The following is a 12,806-nucleotide window of genomic DNA, read 5'->3' as shown; positions in this document are numbered from 1 at the left end:
TATTATTTTCACCGATGAATTTGTACCAGGGACTTTTATTACAGAAATAATATAAAGCTCCATGTTTGAACCACGGATTTATATTACATTATTTATTATGTAATATAAATCCGTGTTTGAACTAAAGATGTTACATATAACTTATAAGCGCAAATTAACTACACACAAACCATTATGTTTTGTTTTTATTATCGCATGTTTCAGTAATACTGTAAGCCAAACCAGTCAGCATAATGTTCCGACGAAATTATAAAAGTAAATTTGTTAACTAAAAAATGTTACATAATAAATAGAAGCAAGTTTGTATTTAAAATCCTCTTTCATTATAATTTTTTTACTAAAGCGGGGTAGATGAACTGCATTTTCTTTAACTTTGTGGATACTTTTTTTTTTCTTGCGGCAATAAATTTAGTGTCAAGTGGCTTGTGATATATTTAGTGTTTCTTTGCCATTTTATTTCTTACGAGCTATAATTTGTTTCGCCCCGTTTTAAGGGAAGGACTATTTTTTGGTTATATAAAATAGTCCTTAATATAATAATTTTATTCTGACTCAGTGGATTAATTCTTTATGTAAAAGACATATTTCTGTATTGTAAATATTGTGAATTTAAAAATGTTTGCAAAATATATTAAATAAATGTAAAATATAGAATTTGTGTTTACAAACTACAGGACCGATTTACATATGTAAGTCATTTTCAGAAAAAACTGCGCAAAACCATCATGGAGGCGAAGTGTAAACACGAATTTACAGCAACTGCGGACGATGAATTAAGCTTTGTAAAAGGAGATTTAGTAAAGGTTGTAAACTCAGAAAACACTATATTTTCCATTCTATCTCTCTGATTTACTTTAAAGTCTCAGAGTGTTTCATATTTCACACCAGAAGAAGGTTATATTTTCGGATGTGTCGACTTGAGAACTTCCTGTTTTTCTTTACTTGTCTTTTTCCATGTCAACGTTGTTTTTTAACAGTTTATCATGTGTACTTCCGAAAAGTTTGCTGTTGACAAAAAACTCTGATCATTAGTAGTTATTTCGACAAGAAAGTTCAATGAGTGATTGATTAATTCGTTACCCTTGTTTTTATAGCAATTTCTAGAAAGATGACCTAAATTATTTCTTATAAACCCTTAAAATGTCTTAGTCCACTGACTGCCACTCCTGAGGTCCTGTGTAACACCCTTTTTCAGAGACACTTACTTAAAGGTGTACGGGTAGGAGGTAACTTGCATACATGTATCCGTGCTATATACACTTGGGCATGTATAAAAGCAAGGGGTCTATTCAATTAATTATTAAGAGCTAGGGACTAGTTCCCGGATTACTTTGTATGTTTCTGAAGTCTAGAGTCATGTCTACGTCCCGGTGAAAGGTCTGACATTAATGGAAGATAGATAGATAAAATAGATCAGACACTTAGACAATAACTTGAATAAGTAAAACTGCTTCCAATATAAATCAAATGTTAATTATGTTGGAAGTGGCTAGTCGTACGGGCCCGTACGACTAGCCAAAAGTTCTAGCCGTACGTGTGTCACATACGACTAGCAAGGACACACTGTATTGGCTAGCCGTACAGCTTTTTCAAAATTATATGGAAGTCGAAAATGCATATGTTATTTTATGACTTGAAGCAAGGATTTTAACCAAGAAACAGCAATTGTCTTTGTATGTTTACTTTTTAGAGATTAATCGCCTTGTTGGCTACATTAAAAAAAGTACGCATATCGATCTTTGTCATCTCAAGACGTTGAGAAAAAATAGCGTTTGGTCGCAGTTAAATAACATCAATTGAAATAGTTTACAAAATTTTGATGTCATCATGATAACCCTTTTTTGTTTCATTAAGTTTAATTTTCGACACCTTTAAAATGAAACCAAAAAAAACCCCGAAAATTATTGTTGTTGGGCTCTGCATAATTGCGTCATTGGTATAGAAGTTTGTCCATCATTAAGGAAAGTTTGCATGTTCCGTGAAACGCATTTTAAAATTCTATGGTAGGCTTTAATTAAGGCTAGTTAATTGATTGTGCTTTTATGTTTGATATTTATCTACTGTATTTGAAAATAATACAATTATATTTGCTTTTCACTGTTTTTTTTTTTTCAATGTTCTTTTTATTTATTCCACTCCGATCATTATTTATTCGATGCATGTGCTTAATTAACAAAAATTCATCTTTCATACAAATAAAACAACAAATCATAATAGTGAGGCACAAAATAACATTTGCATGTTCAACTTCCATATAACTTTGAAAATGCCGTACGGCTAGACAATACAGTGATTCCTGGCTAGTCGTATGTGACTCACGTACGGCTAGAACTTTTGGCTAGCCGAACGGGCCCGTACGGCTAGCCACTTCCAATTATGTTTTTATCATACAACAATTATTTTATGATGATGCAGTGAATATTCAAGAAAGATGTAACATAGCCAAACAGATTGTGCAGACTTTTTATGATAGGTATATATATGACAGTCACCCTTCTATGTAAATTGAAATATCAGTTTGCAAAATCAATATGTCTTGCAGTCAAGATACAGAGACAATTGTATATTACAAGATACAAGAAACTTTATTTTAAGTCGGTTTACAAATTAAAAGAAACATTTGCTAAAAAAGCTATTTACTGACAACTAAATTTAATTACATTTACGGCACATATTGTAACTATTTCCTCATGGTACAATGCATATATCCCGTATGTTACAGCATTTTTAACCATTCTCAAGGGAAGTTATTATACTGCTCGCATAATTGTTGATTATGAGTTGCATTCAGCAAACTTTGTCATCTGTAATGGATTAACATGTACTATCAGGGTTCTCGGGGACGCTTATTTCGGCGTCCCGGTACGCATGTTTATTACAGCTGGACGCAAATATTTCAGAGCAAGGATTCCACGTACGCTTAATTTTGCCTGGGGACGCATAAACATTGCCGATTGTTTACAACCACTAATACACAAATTCGTCGGCGCGTGTCAGTCTATAGGTAGGCGGTCCTATGCACATCGACCCGTGAAGCGATTAGCCAATCAGCGATAACGCTTTCGATCATTATCACGCAATAGAGATCAGACTAATGTATGTACACGCGCTGTAGGTGTAATTAACAGATATAACACGAGATATATTTGATCAACAGTTAATTGGAAATTAGCAAATTTTACCGACAAAAGGATAAAAATATTGACTATTTACGCCGCAAGTTTAAAGACTGTTTTCTCAAATTACAAATTAGTGTAATTTTGAATTATTGTCGAATATTTTCGGCATTTTCTAGGCAAAATTTTGCTTTCGTTTCATGCCTGCAAAAACGTTCTGTAAGAGTATTAAGAATTTGAGATATTGTGCCGAAATTCCAGGGCAACAAACCAAATTACACATACGCTTTTCTTTGATATTTAGATTTTATCAGAAAATTGATCCCGAACATCGGCAATTTCACTTCGCCAGATACCCTAAAATTTCGCAAAAATTCTCAGTTTCCAAGCCAAACATGTGAATGAATTGTTCCTTTATTAATCAATCAACATTAAATCTTTAAATATCGATCTTCAATTTGCCCCCTTTCGAAGATATTTGCTAAAATAATTATCGATCGGATGAATCTCTTACACACTGTGTGAAGCTGTACGCGATTTTCCTATTCATTCCGCTAAACGCTTCCTATATACATTTACGTTTTTTTTTACAAATATAAACTTTTTGTCTTTAGAGTGGACTTATTTTACCAGAATAAAATTTGATTTGGTATGAAAGTGAAAAATAAAAAACGAGTTCCATGTGTTGATGCATTATGATGAAATAATTTTAAAATAAATATTAACAACAAAACAATAAATTTACTATGTAGCTCAGAGTTTGTTGTGAATAACTATAAACTTTGAAAGTCTCTTGAAGATTCAAAATATCAGCAATGCTATTGTGAGCATTAAATAACTAATCTGTAAACATATTAATTGCGACGCGCTTTTGGACTCCAACTTTTTCAGGGTTGGGAGTCCATGGACTCCATGTTTTAAAGTCCTAGTGAGAACCCTGACTATTATGCCTGAGTAATGTAATACGTATAAAAAACAGTTGTCGCCTTACATATATGCCTTTTAATTTTTCATTCAATATGTCAGGGTGTCTGTTTGACCCTTGAAATGACTTTTGGACCCTTCAAATTTCCTAAAGGCCTGATTTAACCCCCTCAGGATTTTAGCTGGAGGGTCAAATTATTTTTTAAATCGTGGGGATTAGGCCTTGTAGTCAGTAAAACCAAGTCAAAATGAACCTCAGGATTTCATGGCTAGTGAACACCCTGTATGTTAATAATTGCTTTATCATATGACTAAAGTAAAATTCTTCATTTGGTAGAATTTGATGTTATGATGCAGGGGAGTTTTCTTGCAGGGTATCTGAGAAGGAATTAAGGGAGAATTTAATAAATATTTAATAAAGATTTGCCTATATAGAAGAAGTCTATTAGACAGTATTGCATTAAATGTAATCAAACATTGTTTAGAAATTATTGTTTTTAAAGGAAAATGCCATGGTACTGGTAACTTAAAGTATGTACATGTATACTTACTTTAACATGCAGATGAAGTCTATAATTAGCTTGTGTATGTGCTCAGGTAATCAAAACGTCACATTGTAAAACTTTTTAAAGACCAATTGTTGGAACACAGCAATTGCACGGTTCCCATTTGTGCAAACAAAGTGTTACCATTATACCTTCACAATGAACTCACCATGTTGATCTCAAAAGAGCAATGAAAGATAATAAAATTTGTATGAAAACATTCGTTATATACAGTGCAGGAATATACCATTTAATTTGGACTGCTACTTAAAGCCACATTTGTTAATTTTTTGTAGCTCACCTTAGAACAATGTGCTGATGGTTACTTAGCTATTGTTATCCCCAACTGTCTGTTGTCCTGCTTCGTCAACAATTACTTATAACAACATCTGCTCCTAAACCAATGACTGTACAGTACCAAACTTTACAGGAATGATCCTTTAGTGGTCCCCTTTCTAAGTTAATCAAATGGTTCCAGTCTGATGCATAAGTCAGTCACAGGGCCAGAATAGAAGTTTTAAAAAAAATACAAATTAAAAAATCTTCTTGTCAGTACAAGGCCCATAGCTCTGATATTTGGTATCACCTGTACCTCTACCAAAGTTGTTCAAACTTCCCCCCTTGTGTGCAAATTAGCCCTGCCTCGGGGGTCATAGGTTTTCCTTAAATGTATATACATGGTGATAAGGCATTTACCACAACTTTTCCGTGCAACATCAAAATACTTCTACTTTAAATGGATTTCACTGAGTTTTTAATCCCCTTCCGAGTAGCGGTGAGGGTATTATAGAAATGACCTTAGTCGATCTGTCCGTCTGTCTGTATAAAAACTTTTGTGTCCACTCCATAACTTTTAAACTACTGAAATTTTTTTGAAATAACTTGGCATAATGAGATGGTGTGCTGAGAGCAATAATGGGGTTGCTACTCCCAAGGTCAAGGTCACACTTAAAGGCCAAGTGTTAAAAAGACTACATTTCATGTTTGCTCCATAACTTTAAACCACTGTATTTTTTTTTAAATAACTTGGCACAAGTGATCACCATTATGAGACAATGTGCAGAGTGCAATTATTAGGTTGCTACCCCAAGGGTCATGGTTGCTCTTAAAGGTTGAGTGTTAAAAAGTAATTTTGTTTCCCCTCCATAACTCTTAAACTGCTGAAAAATTTAAAGTAGCTTGGCCCAAGTGATCACCATTATGAGACAATATGCGAGTCCAATAATTTGGTTGCTGCCCCCAAGGTCAAGGTCACACTTAAAGGTCAAGTGTTAAAAGTGTACATTTCGTGTCCGCTCCATAACTTAAACTGCGGAAAAATATTTGAAATAACATCAAAAAGGGGATCCCCCTTTAATTTGAGAAGAGGGCAGAGTCCCAAAAATTTTGCGATTTTACCCCCCAAGGTAAAGGGTTCTAAATTTTAAGGTAAAAAGTTTTTAAAAAAAATTTCTACATAATGAGCCCAGCCTCGCTAAACATTTAAAATACCCTCGAAAATCAAACCCTATTATGACAATTAAGCAGGAGCACAACAATCAAGTCACTACGGTCAAAGGTCAACTTAAAGGTCCAATGTTTAAAATATCTATTTTGTTCATGACCCCTCAATTTAACTTGACCAATTTAAGGTTTTTTTAAAATTTAATCCCCCTTTCAGCAAAGCAGGAATAAACATTTTTGGAAATAACTTGGGCACTAGTGATCACCATTATGAGGATTATATGCATTAAACCCACTTAAAGGTTTTCAAGTTGTTAAAAAGTCACTTTTTTGGTGCCGCTAAAAAAAGTTTGAAAAATAACTTGGGGCCACAAAGTAAACACCATATTATGACAGCTCAATTATTGGGGGGTTGCTTACCCCCAAGGTCCAAGGTCACACTTTAAAGGTCAAGTGTTTTAAAAAATTTCATGTTTAAACATTTACAAAAATCATCTGACTTTTACTTTACGAAAGAGATACTGCTTTTTTCCCCAGCAAGCATTCAATGTATACGTTACTAACTGTAATGAATGGACTATACCTTTAATTCCATGTAAAATAATATAATAAGTTTAAGAGAGTACCATCTGGATCATTATTTGTATTTGTTTATTTATAAATTTAAAGTGGTGAGATAATATGGTAAAAAATGTTAGCGAGAGATGAACACTGATGTTAGTATTTATGTAGGTTTTGAAATTAGACAGTGACTGATGGTCATATTTGACAGCTACTGTTATGTATTTATAAGATTATAAATCATCGCCAATCATCAGACAGGGTCCACTTGTCATAGTAAAGACAAGTGTTAAAAATTGAGGACATATAGTTCTTTAGAACACTTTTAACCTTTTTGGTATATTTAATTTTATGTACAAATAACATGGCCCTTTTAAATCAGAGGTGCTAACACAGGGACTTTCATTGTAAAAAAATTCCCCAGTATAGTCAGTAGACATGGTTTTTAAATTTTGCCATCTGCCAGCCCTTTCTTAAAAATTTTTTAACATTATAGTTCTAACGACACTGAAAGTTATTAACAAAAATGTCATTTTACATTATAATAAAATATATTTTTGTCTTTATTACTTAAAAATTTTTATAGCCAATCCAGAAAACATGTGATTCACTAAGATTTCAAAAAGCAAATTGTGACATTTGGAAAAGTTCCCATGCCCAATCCCCAAACCCTTATCCAAACAATCAGTTCAGGAAGTTGCAACATTTCTTGAAAACACAACAGTGTCCATGGTATAATGTAAAACAATAAACTAAACTACTTTCAATTTGACAAGAAAAATTTAGTACAAGCCTGTCTATGTTGAAATATGCATAAAAACCAGAAACAAGATAGCCAGCAAGTTGACCATTATTGTTGTTGTCAGGGGAAGTTAGAAGTTGGCTATGATTAAGAGTATAAAATAATAGTTTATAATTGTTTGTAATTGGAAATTTTTTTTTTCTGTAATGAAAATCAACATACCTACTTTTATTTACACTAAGCTAGGGTGAATCTTTGGATAAGGAAAAATGAGATCTCAAATCAAAGCGCTCTGCTGGTGTTTTGCATAGCACCCTTTGGACAAATGTTTAAGAAAGTAGATATAGTAATAGTATGATTGTTTGAAAATTTTCCTTTTAAAATATGCTTAACAAGTTTTTGCAGAAGCAACTTTCATTCTTAATTCTATAATTTGACTGAAAATGCTTGTTTTGTAATGCCCTTGTTGCAAATAACAGATGTGCTCTGTGTAAGTTGATTAACTGGCAAACAAGTATTATGTTCATAACTGGTTAACATGTTGATCACTCCTTTACTTTACATTTATGTTTATACCAAACCTTAATATCAAGCCATGGACATTAAAAAACATATTCTCTAGCTTATTAGTGTAAAACTTTAAAGTCCTCTTGACTTTACGAGACCAAGAATATTTATGTATTTATTTAGTAACATAATTTGTCCTCTATGGTTTGTTTATGAAAATTTGATTGCATCACCAGAAAATAAACAACAAAACATTAGTACAACTTTTTCTTGTGAAATAAACGGCTTAATCCTCAAGGAACTTTCTACATAACATCCTAGGGGCGTCCATGGCGGAGTGGTTACGGTCGTTGACTTCAAACCACTTGCCCCACACCTCTGTGGGTTCAATCCAGAAAGGGACTTTGGATTCTTTCATGTGAGGAAGCTATCCAGCTAGCTTACGGAATGTCAGTGGTTCTACTCAGGTACCCGTTCGTGCCTGAAATAATGCACGGAAGGGCACCTGAGGTCTTCCTCCAACAGCAAAGCTGGAATGTCGCGATATGACCTATACTGTGTCGATGTGACATAAAACCCAAAACAAGCAAACAAACATAACATCCTTTTGGCTGTTTTCTTAATGTAAGTTAATGGTAACCAAATCTGAAATGTGGAAAATCTTTGAACCTTTTAAAGAACCAGAGACCATTTTGATGATATTGTCAACAACAATCCTGTTAATCCATAACTGGTATTTATCATGTTTGTTCCTAAAAATAGTTTTTTTTTCACCTGTGAATTGACTGGTCCAATATATTTTGGAATGTTTACTGTCACTATACTTAAACCCTTTCCCCTACCAATATATATCTAAATGCAGAACATTGTAGATTTAAAGAGTGATTCCCCACCACATTGATTTATGAAATCATTATATTACAAATTAAAGATAATTATTTAAAGCCAAAAAGACACATTAAGGATAAAGATATTCAATGATTGTCAAGTGGTGCACTTCATCTTTTAATGTGCAAATAAGGAAAGGAAAAATTGACCATTGTATTCTATTCTATAATTGTTGTACATTAATTTCATAAATACTTAAAGTAGGATGTCTGACAATTGCTACACTTCTTATTATTATGTCATACATTATTTTCTTGACCCTTTGAGTGCTATATGTTTAATGATGACAGCCAATAACACCAGTATTATGAGTACACAGCCTCACAAGTGTGCACATAACACTTGGCTCTGCTTATTAAAAGATGTCTGCCTATCAACTAAGTTGTACCCCTGCTTGTGACAACAAACATTTAGCTTCAAATGACATTCATACTAATTGATTTAAAGAAATTGACTAAAGAATTATTGGTTCTAACTACTGTTCCGAGTTCAGCAATTTGTTTTACTATAAATAACTAATACTGTTATTTATAATTTCAGATCTTATCAAAAGATGAAGACCAAAATTGGTACAAAGCTGAGTTAAATGGGAAAGAAGGATATGTACCAAATAATTATATAGAAATGAGACCACATGAGTAAGTATTTTATCATGACTTTACAGCTACAGGAAATATTAACAGTAATTAATACCCAAAAATAGAGTCCAATGAACTTAATTGTTACAACATCTTATTACAGCTAATATAGTTTTTTTCCCCCAAGAGCCTTGTGTTGTTTTCATATAAACATTGTAGATACATATTTAAACAACTGTCATTAATGATAATGAGGCTTAAGTCAATGTATACTTTGTTTTTCACAAGTGTTGAGATATTACTTTTCAATATTGAATGACTGTTTTTAAACTTAAAAGAATATCACATAACAGTTCACATTTATAATTAACTACAACCTATTTTAATGTTTAAAAATTAGTAGTGTATTGTATGATGCGCTGTTATGGGTATTTTCTTTTTAAAGCAGCATGCCTTGAGATAAGTAAAGCGATTTTCAAAATATAAAGTTTATCAAAAACCGGACAACCACCAAACCCGGACGGCCCCGAAAATGGTTAATTTAGTATTTTCTTTGTTCAGTGGTTGTCAGTCACTTTTTGTTTTAACAAAAAATGCATGTTTTTTCTATAATTTAGTAAATAAATTTATTTCAACCTTCGTAAATAGTAAAATTTTAATGTCTGTTTTAAGGATGTTGCCGTTGAAATTTGGGCGTCAAGAAAGAAATACCTGATCTCATATACCAGCTATAATCATTTGCAAAGTAAACAATAGAATTTCCAAAACTTCAGCATTTGTTGCTGATATATTGTATATCATGTTAAAAATCAAAAATTAAAACATCCAAGCTTTTATATGAATTAAATCACGCCATGTACATATCTGTCCGGACACATGGTACTGTAGTGTAGACAATTTAGGTAATTTGGATACCCTCCTTGATGAGCCTCAGATATAAGTGTAATACAATCAGAAATAAACAAACTAGTTTGTCAGTTAGGAGAAGAAGTCAAATTTTTAGGTCTCTGAGTTGGAAAGTATGAAATCTATATGGAAAAATGTTCAAAAAGTGTCCGGTTGATGGTCCCCGACCAGTATAGTTTATTTATAGTTTTAGAAATTTTTAATTACTCAATAAACAGGGTGAAACTTTGAAAGTATTATGATTAATATGAGAGAATTTACTAGTTTTTTGGATCACTAAAAGATTAACAGAAAACTCTGCATATAGGGGAATTTCTGCAGATCAGATATGCACATTTTTACTCATTAGGACAAATATTAAATTTTATTATCTAAAAGCATGCTGCTTTAAACCAATTGCAACATTTGGAGAAAAAAAAAAATATAAAAGTGATATAATCAAGCTCTCTTAGGCTTCATAGTATTGTGGGTTTGGATCCCTCCAGTGCATGGAGATAAAGCTATCCAGCTAGTTTATGGATGGTGGATGGTTCTACTCAGGTGTCTGCTTGTGATGTACAGAGGAGCATTTAGAGATCTTCCTTCACAGAAAAACCTACCATTTGGTTTAAAACCTTATCTGTTTTTGGTGTGCAAGTCTTTCTTTTTACAGAATAAATTTAGTGGTTATGTTTGTAGTCTGGCATCTTAATTCAAATTATTGTTTACTTAACTGAATCTTTGAGTTGCAGAGTAGTTATAGGAAGTGATTAGTCAAATAAAGAAAAAGGTCAAATAGTTTGTGGTATCAGTTATTGATTGTATGTATATCATGATAGGATAGACAATTTCAAATTTATAAAACTAAGTGTTAAATAAGCAACTGGGTTTTATTGTAGATTTTGGGTAAGCCTATATTACATAATAATTTGTATTTTTTTTGGGGACGGGAAAGGGTTCACAATAAAAAAGGTTTTTATTTTGAAAAAAAAATGGCAGGTCTGTTTAATAAATTTTATTAAAAATTGATAATTTCCTGCAGTTAATTAAGTGTGAAGATTCATTATTTTCAAGTTTCAGTTGTGAAAAAGTCATTACAATACTCATTAATAGTCATTTTATATGTTGTTGTTTTATCATTTCACTGTTTTCAGTACCAGATAAATAAATTATAATAACTAAAATAAGGATATTAGTAAATTCAAGTAAATTCAAATAAAGTTTAAGGTGACAACGGAGTCAATTATCACTGAAAATACCTAAAATGAGATTTTTTGCTAAGTAGATTTATCAACCTTTTTCTGAACACATTCGTGATTTAATTTTGGAAGCAGTTAGTCCAAAAAAATGTGTTTTTAAAACGTTTTAAAAACGGTACCTATACTATTTGTATCTGCTATTCGCGTAACCTGTTGTCGATTTATCGATAACGCTCCGCCCCCTGTTGAGGCATACAATTAGGGAAATCGGTAGTTCCATATATGCGTGAATTACATGTCCATACTGGTCCATACTACTCGTAATACATGTATCGTACAACTACCGTACATCTTTTATGAATATCTCAACATTTAGCCTTTTTTTATAAATTAAAAAATTGTCGGCCAATGTACGTAACATAATGTATGAAACATAAATAATTAAGCATAGCGGCAAATCGCACGACCACGGGGTTGATTAAAAATGTAGTTGCTAAAATATCCATAATGTGTGAGAATAATTTTTGTCTGTCCCGTTAATCTGATAGATATTACATTGAGTTGATAGACTTTTGTACGGATTCAAGGGTTTACTTTACATTCAACCTCGTTTTCTAACAATGTCAAGTAAAACAATTAACAACAAAAACAGACAACATTTTTTATGTGAACGCCTATATGACTTGTGGTAAGGTGTCCCTGACAAATTTTCTAAACCATTTTTAGATTGTCTAAGGATGATTATTTCTCTATGAATAAAAAAAAAGATATTAAAATATATTTTCAGTGAAAATAAATTGTTCGCACGCAGTAAATCGGACACAGTACTAATAAAATCTGGGACAAAGTATGAAATTTATTGTCTATCCCGGTAGAAACTGGATCTTTATGCCGTGCATAGATGATATTCATGATAATAGAAGTCAAGAAGGCCAGATCATAATGATCGAGTAATATCTTTTATTTCTATTAAAATATGTGAAGGTCATTATTAATTTTGGTGGAAAAAAATATATAATATCCCGTTCTTATTTGTACATCTCTACCATGGACTTTTAAAAGATGTCAGAAGCTCAGTTTTTTGTTATTTTATTTTATATTTTAACGGAATTTCATACACGAATACACAGGCAGAGTGACACTGGTATAAAATACAATAATAATGCTGATGATTAAATAATTTAATAAACTTCAAAAAGGAAACAATTAAATACCCCGCTAGCGGTGCGCAATGCGTTCCATTTCCCCCACTGAGTGCCTCATATTTTACCGATAGTCACGTGACATGTGCGACAGATACCAGACGGAAAGTAAATCACGTTAAGAATTGAAGAAATTTCGGCTATAAACTGATATTAATCAGCAGCTTTTTAATTGGTCAGATGTCACTGGGTCATAAAATGTGTGTTAGAGTATGT

At 32.4% G+C, this 12,806-nt stretch overlaps 1 protein-coding gene across 5 annotated transcripts in view; it reads left to right on the top strand.

Annotated features, from left to right (window-relative positions):
* The first annotated feature begins 596 nt into the window (after positions 1-596).
* The window catches only part of LOC132752167 (growth factor receptor-bound protein 2-like), a 31,303-nt gene continuing 19,093 nt past the window's right edge, over positions 597-12,806 (top strand). For 3 of the 5 annotated variants that reach the window (XM_060742486.1, XM_060742478.1, XM_060742463.1), the window contains exons 1-2: positions 647-803; positions 9,267-9,364. In XM_060742486.1, coding sequence (XP_060598469.1) covers positions 726-803; positions 9,267-9,364 — 176 coding nt within the window. In that variant the 5' untranslated portion in view covers positions 647-725. Of the gene's footprint in view, positions 804-9,266; positions 9,365-12,806 lie in introns of all 5 variants that reach the window. The other 2 variants (XM_060742470.1, XM_060742495.1) reach the window with 2 other exon arrangements.

Source organism: Ruditapes philippinarum, unplaced genomic scaffold (genome assembly GCF_026571515.1).
Source record: "Ruditapes philippinarum isolate M1 unplaced genomic scaffold, ASM2657151v2 ctg2100_1_1_1_1, whole genome shotgun sequence".
Lineage (NCBI taxonomy): Eukaryota > Metazoa > Mollusca > Bivalvia > Venerida > Veneridae > Ruditapes > Ruditapes philippinarum.
This window is presented reverse-complemented; position numbering and strand designations above follow the sequence as displayed.